This window comes from Emys orbicularis, chromosome 12 (genome assembly GCF_028017835.1).
Source record: "Emys orbicularis isolate rEmyOrb1 chromosome 12, rEmyOrb1.hap1, whole genome shotgun sequence".
Classification (NCBI taxonomy): Eukaryota; Metazoa; Chordata; order Testudines; family Emydidae; genus Emys; species Emys orbicularis.
In genome coordinates, this window is record NC_088694.1 from 20648565 (window position 1) to 20669166 (window position 20602).

At 52.2% G+C, this 20602-nt stretch overlaps 2 protein-coding genes across 2 annotated transcripts; both read left to right on the top strand.

Annotated features, from left to right (window-relative positions):
• The first annotated feature begins 2803 nt into the window (after positions 1-2803).
• On the top strand, positions 2804-5139 carry DBNDD2 (dysbindin domain containing 2). The gene is made up of 3 exons (XM_065414720.1): positions 2804-2951; positions 3234-3377; positions 4705-5139. The coding sequence occupies exons 1-3, from the start codon at positions 2804-2806 to the stop codon at positions 4905-4907; spliced, it is 495 nt and encodes a 164-aa protein (XP_065270792.1). The 3' UTR covers positions 4908-5139.
• A 5256-nt stretch (positions 5140-10395) lies between these two features.
• PIGT (phosphatidylinositol glycan anchor biosynthesis class T) lies at positions 10396-17976 on the top strand. The gene is made up of 12 exons (XM_065414354.1): positions 10396-10580; positions 10857-11034; positions 11975-12102; positions 13171-13271; positions 13531-13617; positions 14000-14087; positions 14185-14282; positions 14708-14873; positions 15285-15485; positions 16264-16429; positions 16654-16737; positions 17393-17976. Exons 1-12 carry the CDS (start codon positions 10397-10399, stop codon positions 17643-17645), a joined length of 1734 nt encoding a protein of 577 aa, XP_065270426.1. The 5' UTR covers position 10396; the 3' UTR covers positions 17646-17976.
• The last annotated feature ends 2626 nt before the right edge of the window (positions 17977-20602 follow it).

The window sequence follows — 20602 nt, forward strand, 5'->3', positions numbered from 1 at the left end:
TGCAGCCCAGAGCTTTGTAATTAGACCACCCCAGTCTCCTTCCTGCCTCTGTGCCGTAGCTGTTCCCCCAGCCCTTCTCTGCCTCCCAGACTCTCTGACACAGCTCTGGAGTTGCTGATGGATTAGCGAGTATGTGTGGGATCGAAGGGGTGGGGGGGGCTTAGATTCTGTGTGGCCCTGCCCCAGGATAAGGAGGAGAATGAGCTCCTGGCCAGTGCAGCAGCAGATGGTGAGACCAGCAAGGAAAGTAAAATGGGCTTAATCTCGACATGTTGTTAAGGCGCTTTCAACACGGGGTTTAGTCTCTTGGCAAAGTGTGTGAGATCCTGGCTCATGGGCACCTTGCCAGCCCAGCCCTTGGCGATGGACAAGGAGACAGACAGCAGCAGGGGCTGGCACTGAGCTCTCTGGCTGCAGTAAGTGGGGAGGCCTAGACCTGGGCTGGGCATCTTGGAACCAGAACTTATGCCAGGCGGGTTGGAGCCTGGAAATGGGCCCAGCAGTAATGGGACAAGCAGAACCAGAAATGAATACAGAACCCCGGGGGAAACATGCAGGTCACCAGGAGTATAAGTCACACAGCGTTGGCAGCTGGTTCCTGTTTGGTATGTTTCAGATGCAGGAGTTTAGCCCTGAGGGGTTTCCCTGGGGCAGGTGTCTGGAGGGGGGTGTTTAGCTTTGAAGGGTTTCCCTGCAGCAGGTGGGGGGCGGGGGGGGGTAGGGGACGGAGATTAGTCCTGAGGGGTTTCCCTGGGGCAGATGTCTGATGGGGAAGAAGTTTAGCCTTAAGAGGTTTCCCTATGGCAGGTATTGGGAGGGGGGGAATTTAGCCCTGCTGGGTGTCCCTGGGGCAGGTATCTGGGCAGGGAATTTAGCCCTGCTGGGTGTCCCTGGGGCAGGTGTCTGGGCAGGGAGTTTAGCCCTGAGGGGTTTCCCTGGGGCAGGTGTTGGGGGGGAGGGAAGAAGAAGTTTGTTTCCTCTGGGGTCCTATGTTATAACATTCTGGTCCTGATACAGACACAGCCCCCGCCAGCCAGGGTGGGGATCCCATGCAATTGCTGCCCTTTGCTGGGATTCCCCCCTGCCCCCGCTTCCAGCAGCAGGAGGTGGGTTTGGTCAGTGCTGGGATGGGGACAGGCTAGAATGTTTGTTTGGTTTCCTTGGTTTCTGCCCTGCCCGGCTGGGTTGTCACATTTTCCTTGCCTGGCCAAGAGTAGCAGAGACGGATCCTGGAATAAGACTCCAGTCTGGGAGCATCCAGGCAGCTGCTGGAATAAACCAGCAAGGCCCAGTTCCTCAAAGGTATTTAGGCTCCTAAATTCCATTGAACTCAAACACCTTAGCGGATCTGGGCCCAGGAAACCAATTGGCCAAGCTAGAAGGGCTCCAGGTTCTTTGCTCCTCTGCTTTCCTAAAGCAGGAGGGACAGAGACAGGCCCTGCTGTGCTTAGGAGGAACTGGCCCTCCATCACCTTGTTCCCTGCGGAGGGCTCAGCCCTCTTCCCTCAGTGGCTCCTCATTGCTCTTGGGAGCAGAGTTAAACCATGGGAGGGATGAAAGGAATGCAAATGCAAAGATCCAGGCTGGCTGTGTGTGAAGGGGGGTGGGGCGAATGGAGGAGCCTGTTTGTCTGTATGTGTGTGTGTGTGTGGGGGGGGGGACTGGGATTATAGACTGGTGTACGGAGGGGAGTGTTTGTAGGCGGAGGTGGGGGTGTTAATGCCATTTTATTACTATCACATTTCTCAGTCTAGTATCCCTGGCACTCAGGGTCAGTTCCTGTTCCTGGGAGAGTTTCTGCTGTGTTAATATTCAAAGGCAACTCTCTGGTTAACCCTTTGTTAGGCAGCAGGAAAACCAGAGTGTGACAGGCTGGAGCTGAGACTACCCCATATCACGCACACCTGAGCACTCTGGTTACAGTCCTGAACAGTCAACATCTGGGCTGCCATGTTTCTTCTCTGCCAAGCAAGGCAGGAGTGTCATCTAGTGCAGGGGTTCTCAAACGTCATTGTACCGCAACCCCTTTCTGACAACAAAATTACTACATGACCCCGGGGGTGGAGAGCCAGAGCCTGAGCCCTGCTGCCCCAGGTGGGGGAAGAGAGGGGGTTGGAGCCTGAGCCCCACTGCCCTGGGGGGGATGGACAGGGGGCCGGAGCCCAAGCCCTGGGTCCCAGCAAGTCTAATGCTGGCCCTGGTGACCCCATTAAAATGGGGTTGCAACCCACTTTGGGGTCCCGACCCACAGTTTGAGAACCGCTGATTAGTGGTTAGAGCAGAGGCTTGTGAGTCAGGAGGACCTGATTCTATTCCTGGCTCTGATACTGGGTGACCCTGGGCAAGTCACTTCTGCTTTCCGTGCCTCAGTTTCCCTCTCTGGAAAATGGGGATAACAGAACACTAATCCCCTCTCACGGAGGGGGTGAGAGTTAAAGTTTGTAGAGCGCTTTGAGAACCCTGGAAGAAAGGTGGGGAAGCCCAAAGTATGAGATGGTCATTGCAGTTGTGGACACCAGACTGGGCTGTATCACAGGAGCAGAGTCAGTAGTAGTGGCCCCCAGCACAGATTGCACTGCTGGAGCAAGCTCCATGGCCTGTAATACCTCTTCCATTGCTACCAAATCACAATGCACCCCCATGGATAAAGTAGAGCAGAAGAGCAATACCTATCCTGCAGGACACTAATAGAAGGAATAGGGTGGACTTATGCAGCCCTTCTTGGCCTTGGCTGATCTCCCATGCCCCATCTGACTGCATCTAGCCTGTGCCTGATCTTCCACCTTGTTCCTCTACAGCTGACATGGAGCATGGGCAGCGGGGACTGGAGCCAGAGCAGATGCAGCAGCAGCTCAAATTACGTGACAGGCAGAAGTTCTTTGAGGAGGTTTTCCAGCATGATGTGGATTTCTTCTTCCCCATGTCCCACCTGCAGATAGAGCACAGGAGACGTAAGTGCCGCCCGCCCGGGGCTAGGGGGAGGTGTCTGTCACACACAGAATGGGATGGAAGGCAGTGCAGAGGGGGTGACCTGTTATTTATAGAGCCCTGAACAGGTCATAAAGATAAGGGCCCTGAAGAGCTCACACTATAAACAAGCCAGTAGGCTAGTCCCACAAGCTGGCCTCCCATGGCATCGTCTTCTCAGTGCTGCTGGTCCAGGGCTAATAGGTTCTCATCTGGCTGGCACTAGTGATGGGCCCTCCCTTGTTTTCTGGCCCGTGTCTCTGCAGCTCCGCTGGGCAGCATTTCCTCCATGGAAGTGAATGTGGACATGCTGGAGCAGATGGAGATGATGGACCTTTCTGACCAGGACACCGTGGACGTATTTCTCAGCTGCGGGACAGAGGATAACAATGTTGCCGGTCTCCTGCCAGGTATGTACGCAACCCTCCCTGTTTGCTCCCTGCTGCCCCCCAACCTTCACGCCAGCTGGTCAGTTCGTCGATCCAGTCCAAGCCCTGCTGTGACTCTCTTCAGTCCTGAAGGGCAACAAACTTGGGGCTTTGGCCTGTGGGATTGGAAAAGTTCACACCAGCACAGCTCCGCTAGTACAGCTCCATCGGCGATATGAGCAATGGAGGCTGCCGTGTAGAAAGGGCACAGGCATTTTCAGCATCACGACATCTAATCTTAGGGAAGGATACTGTTGCACAAACACCTGTCCCGTCTACACTACAGCTACCATTGCTGGGAGCAGAGAATTACGGATCCAAATTTTCCAGGGCTGATGTGCACTCTGAGCTTTTTAGGGTTTGTAAGACTGAATTCTTGTCCCCCCAAACTGCTCTAGAGCAGCCACTGTCCCATCACACCCTGCCGCACTCCTCACATGCTCACTCTCCCCTGGGCCCTGATTGCCCATGCTGAGCTCTCTGCACAAAGTGTGGGGGTGCCGAGACCCTGACTGTCTTGCATTGAGCTCCCTGTTGGGGGCAGTGTCAGCACCATGGTGGCCCCAGGCTGGGCTCCTCACATGGGGAGTGGGGAGCCATGCAGACCCCAGTTACCCTGTGTTGAGCTCATTGCCTGGGGAGGGGGACCCCAATGGGGGAGGAGGAGGCATCGGCAGCCTGATCACCCCATACTGCACTCCTTGCAGAGACTCTGAGAATGAGTCACTCTGAGAATGAGTCAAGCCATTTAGCGGCAGATTCTCCTCTGTTCCAGTTAAACGGCCTCACACGTGAAGGCCCCAAGCTGGAATTTTACAAGCGAGACGGAAAAGGCTCCACTGCCAAAAATGGGGAAGGAATGTGAGGCACATGCCCTGCTGCCAAAGTCTGGGACTGGGGAAGGAGACCCGGCTCTGGCAGCAGCCTGGCTCGTGCTGGGGATCAAAGTCGGGCTAAGGGATCGGTAGCTCAGCAGCTCAGTCCTGCTTACGGCCAGCTCATGTCTCTCTGCGCATGGACAATAAGAATTTTGAGCCCGGTGACTCCCACCCAAATCCCTCCTACCCCCCACCTCTCCTGATAGGGATAGTTCCAGCCTCATCGCCTTTCCTCCTAAAGGGCCTAGAAACATTGTGTACCAGAGTCGCTGCCCCTGCTGAAATGGCGCTCTGCAATGGGCTGGGAAAGGGATGAAGGCACAGCCTGCCTGCAGAGGGGTATGGTGGAGGTGAAGGGGGCTGGGCACAAGGCCTGCAAAGATGCTAGCATGTTGGTTTCTTCTGCTAATCTTGCCTCTCTCCTTGGGCAGAGCCCAGCCACTACCAGGAGGAAATCACCCTGCAAGTGCCCAATGCGGCCGAGATCAAATCCCGGATCTCGTCCACATCCTCCGTGTCCACAGACCTGAACAGCCTGGACACCAGCGAGGAGGGGGCTGAGACCCCCGTGGTGCAGTCAGATGAGGATGAGCCCCAGGAGGACAGTCCTGAAGCGCAGGCGGCCAGAAGCTAGCAGCAGGCTCCCTGCTCTCTCCTCATCCACCCTCCGCATGGACCTGCCAGCATGAGAGAAAGGAAGGCTGCTGGTTGTTTGACGCCTGCTCAGTACAACCCGAGCTGTCTCCCCATCCCAAGGAGCGGAGAGACGGCTTCCCTCAGCACGTTCTTCAGTCAGCCAAGAGAGTGGTGCAGAAACAGAGGGGTAGTGTAGTGCTTCAGAAATTAACTCTTCAGGCTTTGCTACTAACTCTCCCGCTTCACTCACCTGAACTGCTACACGAGCCATGGCCTCAGTTGTGCCCATTCCTGGCAAGGCCTCCCCGCAGGATCGCAGCCCCCCAGTCCCAGTGGGACCCCCCCTTCTAGGCAAATGTGTAACAAGAGCCTACAGAGAAATTACACTCCTGTCAAATAAGCCGTAGGGATGGTGTGTGTTATTGGAGAACCATGAATGCCTGGTGGTTGGTGGGGATGAGGGGCTGGCCTAGGAAGCGGCTGCAGAATGAGGAAGAGGAGAGCCTCAGGGAGGGGAGACAGGCTTAAGGCAGGGGATGAAGCAATAACAGCCATACTACCAAGGACAAGACCTCAGTAGCAGATGAGCCAAAGTTTCTCAGTCGCCGGAGAACAAGGGTCTTAACTTCGTTCCCAGACCAGGCGCCAGCCCAATCCAGTGGCCATTCCTCTGCCCAACATAAATACAAGTGGCATAGTCCTCATTACCCACCGCTGAGAAGAACTATGGGGGTTAATGGGGCAAATCACCAACCCATCCCAATAATAATACTGAGCACTTCTATGGTGCTTTGCATTTTCAAAGGGCTTTGATTGCACTTGTGCTTACAGAGGAGACAGCCTGAGACTGCAGTGAGAATGTACTGATTCCCACACTAAACCAGCAGGGCTGGTGGGCGTGGGAGCACTGTGATCGGTAACATGATCCCATGAGTGTGTTCATGCAATTCCCCATGAATTGTATGACCCTTCTAGCACCAATTATCAGGTGCAGCAACAGCAGAGTAGCCCCCTAAGCACAGCAGAATACCCAGCATGGCTGTTGGCGCTCTGGCTAGCTGTGTTACAAGGACAGATTGTCACTTTGACCCCCTCCTTGCTGGCTATTTGTCTTGCCCTCTTCCTACTCTCGGGAATGAGCATAGCCACACACAGATCCGGCTGCATCACCATTTTAGGGAGGCGTGCTACTGCCACCATCTGATCTAATACAGGAAAGCTTTGGCCACAAGGAGACTATGTAACAGGAAAAACAAAGTCACTGCCATGACGGAAGTGGAGCATCCTCAAGGAGAGGAGTCTGGTATATAAATAACAGAGGCTGGGTATTGCTCCAGATCCAGGCCATTTCCCAGGGAGCACTCAGAGCTGCATAGTAGCTAGACACACACTAACAGACACTGTTGGACCCTGGCTGCAGCATTTAGCATCCCAAGTACCATCAAACGAAAAGCCAGGTGCAGACGAGTCACATTCTGTCCACTATACTGCCTCATACAGCACTTTCCAGAGAAAGAGGATAAAGGGAAAAGAAAGGTCTGAAAAGAGGAAGTGACTCAGCAGATTGGCAACTCCCGAGAGACGGGGGCAGCACAAATATAGTCCTAGCAATCAGCTAAACCCATGGAAAAATCCAAGAAATGAATGGCCACTGCTGAGCAAGGACTGCCCCCAGGACCCTGATTTCAGCTGGTTTGCAGCAGTCTGTGGACAGAGTGGTGCAGGGAGTCTCCTTAAGCCCAGAGAATTTGTGTCTAGTGCCTCTGGCCATCCTGGCTCATGCGTAGCTGAAGCATTCCAGTACTGCAAGTCTCCACCCCTGTGCTGAGGAGTTTGGCATGTTCATTACAGGAGTGCTCTTCCAGGTCTCAGTGGTTTTGGGCTAGGGCTGGGCATACATTGTGAGTTTTGGGGTATTGCTTGGGGCTGCACTGAGTGCTTGTTTGTGCCTTTGCAAGTCAGAATGGTGGCAGGTGTTCTCCAGCTGCTGGGTGTGGTTCAAAACATTCTCTAGCAAGACCTTCTGTTGTGCAGCATCTGCAGCTCCCATGCAATCTCCTAGGCCTGGAGTCCCTCACATTCTCTTACAAAGTCCTGGCACCAGGGTTCTGGAGCGGAGCCCGGAGCTGGAGCCCAGAGCAGCTCCAGAGCAGTGGAACTGCAGGTTTTTGCCTGGAGCGGAGCCAGAGCACAGCTCCAAAGCCCTGCCTGGCACGGAGCTCATGTGTCTAGATTCCATATGGGCTTCTGAGCAAGCACTTGTTCCTACATGGTGTGGAGGACTCTGGCCCTGATGTAGAGAAGCATAAACATTTAAGCAGGTGGCTAGCCAATTGAAGTTAATGGGCGTACTCACAAGCATGTGTTTAACCTTAAGCATAAGTGTTTCACTACATAAGAGCCAGCGTGCTCTGCACGTTGCAGGATCAAGCCCTAAATGAGCTAGCTGAACTTCTCCTGCACTCCCATCAATATTTAGGGAGGGAGCACTTCTAACATAGGAGACTTGTCTCTGAACATTTTGTGTGGATCATAGTATTCATTATTAAGGCTACGTTTTAGTCATGGGTATTTTTAGTAAAAGTCATGGACAGGTCATGGGCAGCAAACAAAAATTCACAGCCTGTGACCTGTCCATGACTTTTACTGTATACCCCTAACTAAAACTTGGGCGGGGGGACATGGGTGCTCTGGGGGAGGCGGTCCAGGGGGTGCCATGGGTGCTGGGGGAGGTGGCCCAGGACCCCCACTAGTGCTGGGGGGGGCAGCGATGAACAGCCTGGGATCCCTGCTGGTGCTGGGGGGGAGGGGGCGGGGGGTTGGTGGGGCTGTCAGGCTACCTACCCGACTTCGCATGTCCCTGCAGCTCCTAGGCGGCGGAGGGGCCAGGGAGCTCCGCGTGCTGCTCCCGCCACAAGTGCCGGCTGCGCAGCTCCCATTGGCTGGAAACCACAGCCAATGGGAGCTGAGAGGGCAGGGCCTGCGGGCAGCGCACGGAGCCCCCTGGCTCTTCCATCACCTAGAAGCTGCAGGGCCATGCCAGTGGGAGCCGGGGAGCCCCCTCACCCCAAGGTAAGCACCCCCTGCTCCTCCCAATGCCTGCCCCTAACCCTGAGCCCCCTCCCACACACCCAAACTGCTGCTGCTGGCCCAGGGGCTGCCCGGCTTGGGAAGCCCCTGAGCCAGCACCAGCCGCTGCAGAAGTCACGGAGGTCACAGAAAGTCATGGAATCCGTGACCGCCGTGACAGATTTGCAGCCTCATTCATTATCTTTGTTCATTTGGGAACTCTGGAATTCAGCATATGCCCCAGACATTGGAGATGGCAGAAATGATACAAGTTTGGACTGTGGTATTTTAGGAATGATTTTTTACATACACCTCTACTGGGAAAAAACACAGCACTTTGTCTTGGCTGCTTGTCTGGCTGAGAGACTGAGATACAAACTGATGTGATTAGCTTTTATATATAGTTAAGGATAAGCAGGGCAGAACCGGGGGGGGGTCTCTTGCACGGCTAGCTCTTTGCACTGTGTCTACCCTATAATGTAAGATCCTGCTCTTTAGCATATGTTAAAGCTTTGCTGAAAGGCTGCACCATGCTCCGGTAGGCAGGTCAGACTATTCTTAGTGAGATGCTAAACCTGCCCTGTGTTGTATAATCCATTAACTCTGAGGAGATTGCAATGTAGTCATGGGGTTAATGGTTCAATAAAATTTCAGGTTCAAATGTGTGTCGTGTCTGCCCTCTAGTGGGGAATGTAATTAGACATTAAAAATGAGTGCAGGAATTAAACATGATTGCCTACACAGCCCCTGTAGAAAATAAGAACATGTTCTCGCAGAGTAGGCCTGGTGAGATGTTGTTTCACACTGGCACAGAGAGCAAAAACCAGTGCCGGCACTTGTACAGTGCAACAAACTCAACATCCCAGCTCCACAAGAAATTAAATAACTGCCAATAAGCCTGTTAACCAAGCCCTTCAAACAAGGGAAATTTTGCCAGGGTCAGAATCTGCTTTATCGCTCCATCTGTTCAGTGCTGAGGGAAGTGGTCAGGCCTGCTGTCATCCATACTGACAGCTCCAGAATGAGATTTTCAACAGATTTCAAAACCCAGGGACATGGTGCCCGGAGGATATTCATTAGACAAGTAATCCCAGTGCTAAACCACAGATATATTGGCCACAGCAGCAAGCAGTAGAATGTTAGACAGCAAGTGATAAAGGCCCTAAAAACCCAAACACACTCCTAGAACTGGAATTTCCATGCCATTACGTTCATGTAGAAAAATTTTATAAAAAAGCAAGGCAAAGTGGAGAGTACACCCTGCTCCTACTGATGGACTCTGGCATCTGCACTCAGTTACCTACACAGCTTTCAGAGGTGCTTGGGTGGATGTATATCGATATATATATTAAGGTAAACATGTCTATAGAATATAAACCTTCCAGCTTCACAGCAGACACCATGATTAGCTTTCAGTATTAGGAAGCAACTTCCTCTTTGGGCAAATGATTACGTAACTGTCTATTGTGTGTTTTTAGCAACTGCAAAAGTATCTATTACAGGCCGCTGTCAGAGACAAGCCACTGGTTTAGATGGACCCCAGTTAGATCTGATATGATAATACCAGAAAATACTCATTTTCACAGGATAATCCATGTTCTATCACCTTGAAAAACAGATGTTGATTTATATTCTACCCCACCCCACCCAAAAAAATATATCCATAGCTAAGAAAGGTGACCACTCCACAGAACTGGGACAGGCCAGAGAATTTGTCTTTGCAGTTAGGCAACAGGGTACAGAGGCCTTCACCTCTAGGGAACAAGTTCCAGTGTGACTCTAGGTTAGGGGTACTAACTAGCTCGGGGCAGGGAATAAGATAAGGGGCATTTTGCACCTAAGGCACTGCATCAGATCCAGTCCAGTCCCAGAGCAGGCTGGAAGGTGACCCAAAGGCCCCCCTCTGTCGCTGCCCCATGGCCTGCGTGAGGCCCTTGGTGGGTCGCAGTCCTGTCAGTTCTCGGTGGGCCCATGTCCCATTGAAAGCAACACTAACCGGGCTCCCCGGCCCCAAGGGCTGATCAGGCCAGAGCGGGGACTCCCCGCTGCGGAGAACGGCGTGCCGACCCGGAGCTGCCCGCAGCGCCCCCCGTGCTAGTGTGTATGGGGGGCTGTGAAAGGGACGAGCCACGTGGGTCCAGCTCCCTGCGCGAGAGGCCAAGCCCAGGGGGTACGTGTGTCGCGCCTGTGCCCCCCTCGGCCGCGCCAGACCCTGTCATGCGCGCTGGGGAACTCAGGGTCACCGCGGCAACGGGGACGCTGCTGGTGCGGGGCTGAACTAAGGCCCCGCCCCGTTTCTGCTTGAAGTCCCTGAGCAACCCCCTCGACCCGCCCCCGCCCTTCCCGGCAGGCTAGCGATGGGCGGTGCCGGAAGTGCCTCCCCATTGGGTGAGCGGGCCGGAAGCGGAAGTGTGGAGGATGGCGGGGGCTGTAACTGCGGTGCTGGGGCTCTTGCTGCTGCTGGGGTCTCCGGGCGGCTCGACGGTCCCCCCCCGGGACAGCCTGCGGGAGGAGCTGCTGCTCAGCCCGCTCCCTTCCGGGGACCTCGCCGCCACCTTCCAGTTCCGGGCCCGCTGGGACTCGGAGCTGCACCGGGAAGGAGGTGAGGGGCGGGGCTGGACTGTGGTGGGCGAGCCCCGGGGCGGGGTTGGTAACCTGGGGGGGCGGCACTGTTCTGGGCTGGGGGGAGCTGGTCCGTTACCGTCCTGCCTCAGTGCCCGGGGCTGGGGCTGTACTGCACCAGGGAGCCGTGAGGCAGGATGAATGGTGGGCTGAGGCTCGGTTCAGGGCTGTCGGGGCGCTGGGTGGTACGGGATGACTGGGCACACGATCTCCTGGACTCACCGTGCACGTGTGCCGCTCACTCTGCTCCCGGCAGTCTCTCACTACAGGCTCTTCCCCAAGGCTCTGGGTCAGCTCATCTCCAAGTACTTGGTGCGAGAGCTGCACCTGTCCCTCACTCAGGGCTTCTGGCGAACACGGACCTGGGGACAACCCTACTTGCAAGCTCCAGCCGGGGCCGAGCTCTGGGTCTGGTTCCAGGACTCTGTCACCGAGTAAGTGTCTTGGGTGGTACCACAGAAACCATTCTAAAAGAAAGTTACAGCTGGGAGCAATGCCCAAGCTTCACCCACCCAATGGTGTGGCATTGGCCTCTTCCCATCAGCCCAAGGGCCACACCTGACTGACACCCAATGGACTATATTGCAGTTACTCACATTTTTAATACTGATCGGTAGCCTCTAAATATTGTGGGGTGATTCATCTGCTGGCATAAATGGGCATGCTTGGATATTATGGCAATGAGGGCATAGAAACACCTATAAATAAACGGCATTGCATCTATTTATTTCATTGGTGAATTTGGCCCTACAGGTCCCAACATATAGTTCTCCATCATCTGCTGTCACCTATAGTCACTGCACTGTAGATTGGGCTGCAGTGTGGTCTCCCTTGGGTTAGAGAACTGCACTCACAAGGGAGAATTTGTAATGTTCTAGATGTCTGGAAGAAAGTGTGGAATAAGTTGCTATTCATTCTAAGGGTGCCAGGATCTGACCCTGTGTTTGCAATGTACTGTGCACATCTGTGATGTTCTGTAAAGAATATTTGTATTCACTATTGGAGCAAGCGTAATTATTTTGTGGGCTGTACATAGAATCTTGTCAATTTCTCCTCTTCCCACCCCAACCATGATACCTTTGTAGTCTTTGTGTGCTGAGAAATATCATCTCTAGCTTACTTTCATGGACCTCCTTCCAGTGTCGCTGCTCAATAACCTCATTTATTTCTGGCTGTCTCCAAAGCCCTTGTTTTATTGTTGTCTGGTTAAGGCTCCAGTAGTGATATTTACACATTTATTAACAGTGCTCTCTTTGCAATGATCTATTCATTTATCAAATACACTATACAAACTTTTAATTTCAAACAGACCCATATAGATTTGGGGGAGAGAGACAGTTGTGTAACTTGTTGCCTCTTGTATTTCTCATTCAGTGTTGATAAAGCCTGGAAAGAACTTAGTAACATCCTCTCAGGGATATTCTGTGCCTCTCTGAACTTCATTGATTCCACCAACACCGTCACTCCAACTGCATCATTCAAACCTCTGGGTTTGGCCAATGGTGAGACAGGACCTGTGTGAAAAGGTGGCTTTGCTCTGTGGGGGGAACGCTTGATTGTTGATGGTTCACTTCACTGTTGCTGTGGTACTGAGGGCAGGGTCTGGATGCAGGTCCTGGGAGAACTCTTGGTTATGCTAACATCCTAAGTATAGGTCTTCTAAGTGAATTTGGAAGTGGTGAGGTATCAGACAGCTCTAGAAACTGAAACCACCTATGCCCACAGGACATACACAGCATGGGCAGCAGCCATGCTAGATTCACCCCCACCAGGGTCTCATTCCTCACCTGAAGGGACCACTTTTAGGAGAAAGGGGGGGAATTTAGGTACTCTGGCTCATTCAGTCCTCTTCCTCTTTTCTGAGACTGCTGACTAGGGGGTCAGTTAGTGCCAATTGTGGTGATTATTGTGATGCAGATACCTGCAGACTAGGAACTGAACTGAAATGTCAAACTAACTTCATACAGGCAGCTGGAAGCAGCTTCTAGTCCCCACCAAACGCAGCTCGATTTGAACCAGTGACCTAAAGGCCCTCTGATAAGAACCTGAATAGAATAACTTCCATACCTGAAGTTATTCAGGCCCCTCTGTGCAAAGAACTGTAGAAAGTAATGAGGACTGGAAGCTTGCAGGCTGTACTTCCAGAAACTAGACTAGAGGGTTTTTTCCTATGGCCTTGGCTACACTGGCAATTCACAGCGCTGCACTTGCTGCGCTCAGGGGTGTGAAAAAACACCCCCCCTGAGCGCAGCGAGTGCAGCGCTGTAAAGCGCCAGTGTAATCAGCGCCTGCAGCGCTGCACGCTCCCTCGCAGCGCTGCAAGCTATTCCCCTCGGAGAGGTAGCGCTGTGAATCCGCGAGTGTAGCCAAGGCCTATATGTTGGAGATACACACAGCTGTCCCCTCAGATCCATTGTTTGATGAAGTGGCCCTGCAGTGGTCTCCTCCCTTTTCCACAGAGCTCATGGGATTCTTCAGGGATTGATCAGCTTTGGGGAGTGAGGAATGTTGCTTTGGTGCATGTGGTCAGACTAACACCAGGCTACTAACCCTCCACTCCCCCATCCCAGTTACAGATCACCATCTCCTGAGATATGCCGTCTTGCCCCGGGAGGTCGTCTGTACTGAGAACCTCACGCCTTGGAAAAAGCTGCTGCCATGTGGTTCAAAGGTGAGGGCAAATCCTAGGCTTTCCACTGCCTGATCAGGTCATAGCCAGAGTCTTTGAAGCTGGGTTCCCAAAGAGCAAATGTTACTGCATCGCTATAACTCCCGTTGGAGTCCTGCTCCCATCTCAGTAGGAGCAGGTGGAGTTGGGATACTTGGTGAGAGGTGAAGCCTCTGCTGGGCTCTTAGAAAGTTTGAGGTGCCTGATAGCTTGGTGGTGGTTACGTATGATTCAATAATGTTTTCTCCTTCACTGTCTGCAGGCTGGTCTTGCTGTGTTGCTGAAGGCTGAACGTTTGTTCCACAGCAGTTACCACTCCCAGGCAGTGCATATCCGCCCCATCTGCAGGGTGAGCACCATCACTAGTATCCAAAAGCTGGGAGTAGCGTGGCATTTCTGGACAGGCTGATAAGACCCTTGATGCTTTAGGAATGAACATGTAGACGGAACACTAGGAAGCATTTCCTAATCATTTGGGTTGGTAAACTATACCAGACAAAGACACTGTAGGGAACAGCTCTGCCCTGGCCCTTGTGAAATAGGCTGGTTGGGACTTAATCCACCCACATTTAACTGATATGTTGTCCTTCTCCACTCTTATGAGTCCCATCTGGGCCCTGCAGTGTGTCTTATGACCCTGTTATAGCCCCATCTCCCTCTTGTGATGAGTCTTGCCCTTCTGGAAGGTGGGTTTATGTTGAACACAGTCTCTGGTTTGTCTTATCCTCCAGGATGCTTCGTGTCTGAGTGTCTCCTGGGAGCTTAGACAGACCCTCACCGTGGTCTTTGACACCTTCTCCACTGGTCAAGGGAAGAGAGGTAACTGGAATAACCTGCAGTTTGTTGTGTTCTGTGAGTGCACTAGCCTCATTTGCTCACATCCTGGCTGACCTCTCTTTGTGTCTGTCTTCTCCAGACTGGTCCCTTTTCAAGATGTTCTCACGCACTGTCACTGAAGCTTGTCCTCTTGCGTCTGAGAGCAAAATCTATGTTGATATTTCCAGTAAGACCCAGGTAACACTTCCTGTTCATTGTCCTGCCTAGTACCGTGACATAGCATCCTGTTAGAAGGAATTTGGATTCCTTGCAGCATTCTCTGCTGTCTCCAATCGCACCAGAGTGCGGAGATGGAACTGCCCTGGCGTGCTGTCACCCAGAGCTCCCTGCAGGGATGGGATTCTTGATGAAAGGATTCCTGTTGTGAGTTGGGCAGATGTGTCTATTTGTTGAAAGAGTAAAATTACTATAGTACTGTCCAGAAATGGAGATGCTACACTAGTGTTATGGAAGGTCCTGAGCTGGGCCTGTGCCGAGGGAGCGTTCCTAGACAGAGTACAGGCCAGTCATTTCCATGCCAGGGAATGCTAAGGACCGCCTTTCTGTCTACTGGTTAATGCAGGAGTTGCCTTTCCTCCTATGTGCTCTGCTTACATTCTCAGGAGAACGAACTGCTGGAGGTGACCCCACTTCCACTGTCTGTGCATGAAGCATCTGTCCAAGGAGACAGGAAAACCTATGCAGTCTATGACTTACTGAGCCCCTCGCTCTTTAATGTGTCTCGCAGCCTCAACGTGCAGCTGAAATGGAAACGGCCCCAGGACAGCTGTGAGTGACTAATGGCTTCATTTTACCTGCACGGTGCATGACTCCAGCTCCCCCCACCCAACCAGTTCTTAATATGCCAACCTGGGATGGGGATACTCAGACTCCTGCTGCTGTTAGTCACTGTGTGGGCCCTGAGAAGGAGGAGAGGACTGCATGCTTCTTGCTGGGGAGAGACAGAGCAGCAACATTCAGGAGACCCTTCCTCCATCCCACTCTGTGCTGGGGTGTGAGGCAGAAACTGCCCCTTGCCCCCTCTTCTGCTCCATGTGAGATGGGAGGCAGTAGGAGCCATGTGAAAGGGACGTGCCCCCGGCCTCTCAGCTCCTTGCTGGGTGGATAACAGTATTCTTGTGTTCAGAGTTACAGCTGGGCTTTGGTGTTACTAGCCCCTATTTGATTTCCCTGTTGCAGTGGATCTGTCAACACCTGTGCTCCATGCTCAGCGCTATGTGAGTGGATATGGCCTGCAGACAGGAGAAATCAGCACCCTGATTTATAACACCCACCCATACCGGGCTTTCCCTGTGATACTATTGGAGACCGTGCCCTGGTACCTGAGACTCTACGTTCACACTTTGGTCATCACCACCAAGGGAAAAGAAAACAAACCAAGTAAGGAATACACACTGTGCAGACTACCCTGGCAACAGGGTCTCATTCCAGAGACCAATCAATCCCTGCCCAGGTCACCAGGGGTTCAGTGTGAGCTCCTTGTACACTGTGCTATTGTGGAAAGCTAACTTCAGAAACACACCCTCAAGTTTAGCACTAACAGCAGCATCGGCTCAGGAGAGTCCCAGGGCTGGAATAACAGCAAGCCAGCACTGGGGTGTCTGAGCAGAGCTGTGTGTTCAGGAAACTTGTACATATCAGTTCAGTTACAGCCATGCTCTCATGAGCATTACACTTTAAGAGGAAAGGGGCTGGGTTGGTAATGGACACACACAGAACAGTCTGTCTGGGGGTGTTCCATTATCCTCCATGGGGATGTGGAGCAGGGGTGGGTGAGAACTTCTTCCCTTACAGTGGTGTCTGAGTAGATGGGGAGAGGCATCCTGGATATTCGTCACAGAGCCTCTCTGACATGAGAATCGTGTTTATCTTTGTGTGTTGTTTTGGGCTAGTGAGAACTGGTCAACTTGAGCATCTTTTGCTTTTTAATGTTGTCCCTGTGAATTACATGCTGAGCCCTGACTGTCCAGAACCCAGCCCTGAGGAGTTCATGCTCTAAGTGGGAAGAGCAGAAGCCATAGGGAAGGGTTGTGTGAGGTGGGTGTAATCCTGTGCCCTCTCTTGTAGGGGAGGGTGGAGGCAACAGTATCGCTCAGTGCAGTCTGTGTTAGTGGGGAAGGTTCCCAGCAGGGTGACATGTGACTGTCTTTGGTGGTAGGTTATATCCACTATCAGCCGGCTCAGGACCGAAGGCGGCCCCATCTGCTGGAGATGCTGATCCAGCTCCCAGCAAACTCTGTCACCAAGATCACCATCCAGTTCGAGAGAGCCTTACTGAAGTGGACAGAGTATACCCCTGACCCCAACCACGGCTTTTATGTGAGGTAAAGCCATGTGCCCCTGCTTTGGGGTAACTTACATACTGTGGGCCAGGCTTCTGCGGGGCTTTCCCTTTCTAGACCCGTCACGGGTTCTGGGCCCAATGCCGCACATAACGCTTGGCTCCTGGTGTGTGTGTGTGTGTGTGTGTGTGGTGTTTGCCATTTGTTTTCTAGCATGACTGAAGACTGCATCTTTCAGACTCTGTTGCTGCTTTTTGTCTCCTTAGTCCATCTGTCCTGAGTGCCCTGGTGCCAAGTGTCATAGCAATGAAGGCAGAGGATGCAGAGCAGAGTCCTCTCTTCACCTCACTGTGAGTGAACCTTGTCTCGGGCCATGGGGGAAAGGGAGGGGTTGCTTGTGTTGGGCTGGAATCCCTAGGCACTTGCTGCACATGGATCTCACACCTGGTAGGTGCTAATCTACATGTGCCAGCCCTCGGTTCCCTGTAGAGTTACTCAGTAGGCTTCTCAGTGACGTGTTCAGAATCTGAGCCACAAACTCCACTCCTTAGGAGCCCATGTGAGGGGATTGGCCAGTTCCTGGAGTGGGAGGAATGAGAAGGCCACATACAACCATCTCTGTGTGCTTGTTCTCAGGCAGGGCAGCCATAGGTTCAAAGTGAACCTGCAGAGTTTGTAGAGTGGCTTCCCCTGTAAGCCCTGCACTTGGTCTGGGATAGTTCTTTTGGGCACAGGACTATTCCTCCTGTGTGTGTGCTTTTCCCTCGGGTGCTGTCAGCCTCTCCCAAGGGGGCTCAGGTTCATGATGGGTCATCAGAGATGACCCGGCAGATGTCTCTAATGCTGGCTGGAGAGAAGGGCCCAGGTTCTGAGCGGGGTATAACAAGTGCACCTTTAGGGTTGCTGTCAGAGCAGGTGGGCAACATTGCTCACCATCGCACTAAGAAGGATCCTGCTGGAATGTTTTGCGTGGGGTGATGTTTCCCCTCCTGCTTCCATCTCCAGATTTCCTTCTTCCGATGGCTCCAGCTACTTTGTGCGTCTCTACACGGAGCCGCTGCTGGTGAACTTGCCAACGCCTGACTTCAGCATGCCATATAACGTCATCTGCCTGACCTGCACTGTGGTGGCCGTGTGCTATGGCTCCTTCTACAATCTACTGACCAGAACCTTCCATGTGGAAGAGCCAAGCAGGGGAGGCCTGGCCAAGCGACTGGCCAACATCATCCGCAAAGTCAGAGGGGTTGCACCCCTCTGAGAGAATCCAATGCAGTGGGCATGTAATGTGGGCTTCAGTGGGAGGGCTACAGCCAGGACTTGCAGGGAGATTGTGAGAGGACAGGGAAAACATTGCTGCCTTATCTCCTGCTGCCTCATGTACCTCTGTCTCTTGGAGCCCTTGAAGCCAAGACGGCAGGGATAACTTCCACCAGTTAAGAGGCTGCTGGGAATTGTAGTCCCAAAGCTCCGTGATCACAGGGAAGTGCAGAGCCAAGTGATCAGGAAAGAGGTGTGATAGTCCTGTTCTGGGGAGGGGTAATTTATGTTCTGTAAAAAGGTACCAGAAATAAATCTGAGCTGTTTTGTAGGCTTGTGCTGTTCTTTTTTTGTAACTGAAAGGTGGAGGGTTCCAGCTTCTTCTGTCCCCTGGTTTAGCCTCCCATGTCAGCCCTGCCCTGTGGGGACAGTCGTTCTCACTCCTGGATCCTTTCCTGGGCCAGCTGTGGAGCTGGGCTTTTCGGTTAAGTACCCTCTTATCCCCTTGCCTGGAAATGTTCCACTTCAGTGGCAGATCTGTTTTTGTTGCCCTGGCAACCACCATAAATGAACAGTTGTCCACCCTTCTTGGTAGTGACATTGCAGGAGTAGGTCAGCATAAGAGTTGCAGGGGCTGGAGTAAGCAAGGAACTCTCAAAGTTCAGCTGGAGAGTGAACATAGAGGAGTGTGGAGACACAATTGAAGGATTGCACAGAATTGAGCAGAGCACTGATCTTATCTACTCCAGTATCTCACCGCCTGCCATTTTGAACCAGGCCATGGGTATGTCCTGCATGCAGCAGTGGTCAGTGCCTGTTGGTGAGACTTCAGGAGAAGCTAACAATTCCACATCGTGGCCCTTGCCGATGGGGCAATGCTGCACATAGATATTAAAGTCTTGCCTGACCCCTGCCTGGATCAGTTTACGTTCTGAAGTATGAGATTTAATTACATTTCACTTAGCATGGGGAACTGCAGTGAGGTGGGGGTCTTTGTTCCCCAGGGGCTGAAAGATTTGGCAGAAGGGCAGCTCTCCCAGGGTTCTGACTCTAGGGAGGGCACGAGGAGTAAATGGGTGCAAAGGCACAAGGATCTGATTTGTGCACAGACAGCTCATGTGAACGTGTGAATGCAGATGTGTGCATCTTTCAGTTTTTGGCATTCGTTATTCAAGGCAGAGAACTGAAAAAACGTTCCCAAATACTTATTTGAAGTTTTCCGTATGTTTTCTTGGAGGTTGGACTCGGTCCTTTGGTGTTCACTTGCCAGGAGTATGATAACTGCTCTGGAGTGTTGCTAAAACTGAATTTTAATGGAATCTTGGAGAATATTTGTGGAAAGAAAATGTAAGTGTAATTGTGATTATTTACCCTGGATCCTGATTCCAAGAGTCGCTCTCGTCCAGTTGGAACAGAAATGTATCACTTGACATGTAGCTGATCAAAAGATCTTGAATTTCCACAGTGATACTCAGAGAATCAGCTACAGACCAAAATTTATTCATAGGAAGAGAGGCCAAAGTTATGAATGATTCATTTAGCTCTGAGCAGGTTCTGATTGGCCACGTGGGGTTGGGTTTTTTTTGGGGGGGGAGGGGGGTTGGGTCACATGCAGCAACCGGCACTGGGCTGGAGACTTTCCTCTAGCAGGATGAAGCTGTTACTGTTACCTTTGTAGCCTCTGTAGTATAATTGTCAGAGGACTTGGATGTAGAATTATAGAAATCCCTTGGCAACACTGCCCTACAGGGGCCAACTTCGGGGTTGAGCTGGCAAAATTCTGAAGATAGAACAAAGAAGGGTGTTAAATAGAGAAGCAACAGCCACAACCCCTCACAGCCCCACATGGCTACACTCTTGTGCTCTGGTCTGGGGTTTGTGGCACCTTCTCCCCATGCTGCAACAGGAATAGCAGTGGTGGGGCTGGAGCCTTGGCCTTGCTTTGAGGTTTAGCCACAAGCTGTTTACAGCCTCTTCTTCCTGGGAATATTCTCTCCTGCAGCTGCTGTAATGATGCTAAACAGACACTGAGGAGAGGAACCCTGCTCTAGTTGGAGCCAGGGCCACGGAAAGTGTACAGCCCCTGAGCGGCAGAGCAAATAGGAGCTGGGAGTGGTGGATGGGTGGCATCATCATACATTGAAGAGAACCAAACTTGGAGGCTGATGACTTCTTCCTGCCCACAGTGACACGAAGGGACCTGCCAGGGCCCCGCATCCATATGTTTCCTTTTTCACCATAAATCCGGTTTAGTGACATGGCCCCACTAGTGCAGTGAGGAAAACGATCAGGATTTCAGAGTACTGAGCAGTCATCTGGAGCAAGAGCCGTCTACGCAATGTCTTTGCTACACCCCAGGGCGCTAGGCTGGCCTCATCTAGGCAGTTCTGAGTAATGGGCAAGTCACATCATCACACTATAAATGCACCTAGAGAGGATCTGCATCTCCCCAGCCCAGATCTGGGATCGGTGTCCTTAGCAGGGCTCCCATGAGCCTTGCCTGGTTCCTTGGGAGCTACTCTCTATATCTCAGTCATTGCCAGGAAGATGGGTCTTTATCTGTTAAAAGATAGTATGTCCTTGCCAACTTCTTATCCCTTAGAGTAACAAAAGAACAGCTGCACAGTGTCAGCCTGGAGCGCCAGCTCCTCCAATACGCTGTTTCCCAGTGGCCAGAACTAGCTGCTCTAGAGAAAGAAACTCTACTGTGGGCAATAATTTTTTCCCAACTCTAAGCAATTGGAGGCATGAGGGTTCAGATCCCTTATCGTTGTTGCCCTCTCTAGTGTAAGTAAGGATGCTCTCGTTATCCATGGGTCTGACCCTTTTTTGTATTCTTGAGATCTTATGGCAATGAATTCCACAGATTAAATATGGGGGAGAGGGTGAGGGGAGATGTGTCCTTATATCGGTTTTAAATAGGTTGCCTTATTTCATTAACTGTCCCCTTGCAAAATG

What these genes read in the sequence shown, in the direction of transcription:
- PIGT (XM_065414354.1), top strand. Translation starts at nt 10,397, where the DNA reads ATGGCGGGGGCTGTAACTGCGGTGCTGGGGCTCTTGCTGCTGCTGGGG. An exon ending in ATATCCGCCCCATCTGCAGG is followed by an intron (nt 13,618 to 13,999) that starts GTGAGCACCATC and finishes CTTATCCTCCAG; the next exon opens with GATGCTTCGTGTCTGAGTGT. An exon ending in AGTCCTCTCTTCACCTCACT is followed by an intron (nt 16,738 to 17,392) that starts GTGAGTGAACCT and finishes TTCCATCTCCAG; the next exon opens with ATTTCCTTCTTCCGATGGCT.
- DBNDD2 (XM_065414720.1), top strand. Translation starts at nt 2,804, where the DNA reads ATGGAGCATGGGCAGCGGGGACTGGAGCCAGAGCAGATGCAGCAGCAG. An exon ending in GCAGATAGAGCACAGGAGAC is followed by an intron (nt 2,952 to 3,233) that starts GTAAGTGCCGCC and finishes GTGTCTCTGCAG; the next exon opens with CTCCGCTGGGCAGCATTTCC. An exon ending in TGTTGCCGGTCTCCTGCCAG is followed by an intron (nt 3,378 to 4,704) that starts GTATGTACGCAA and finishes CTCCTTGGGCAG; the next exon opens with AGCCCAGCCACTACCAGGAG.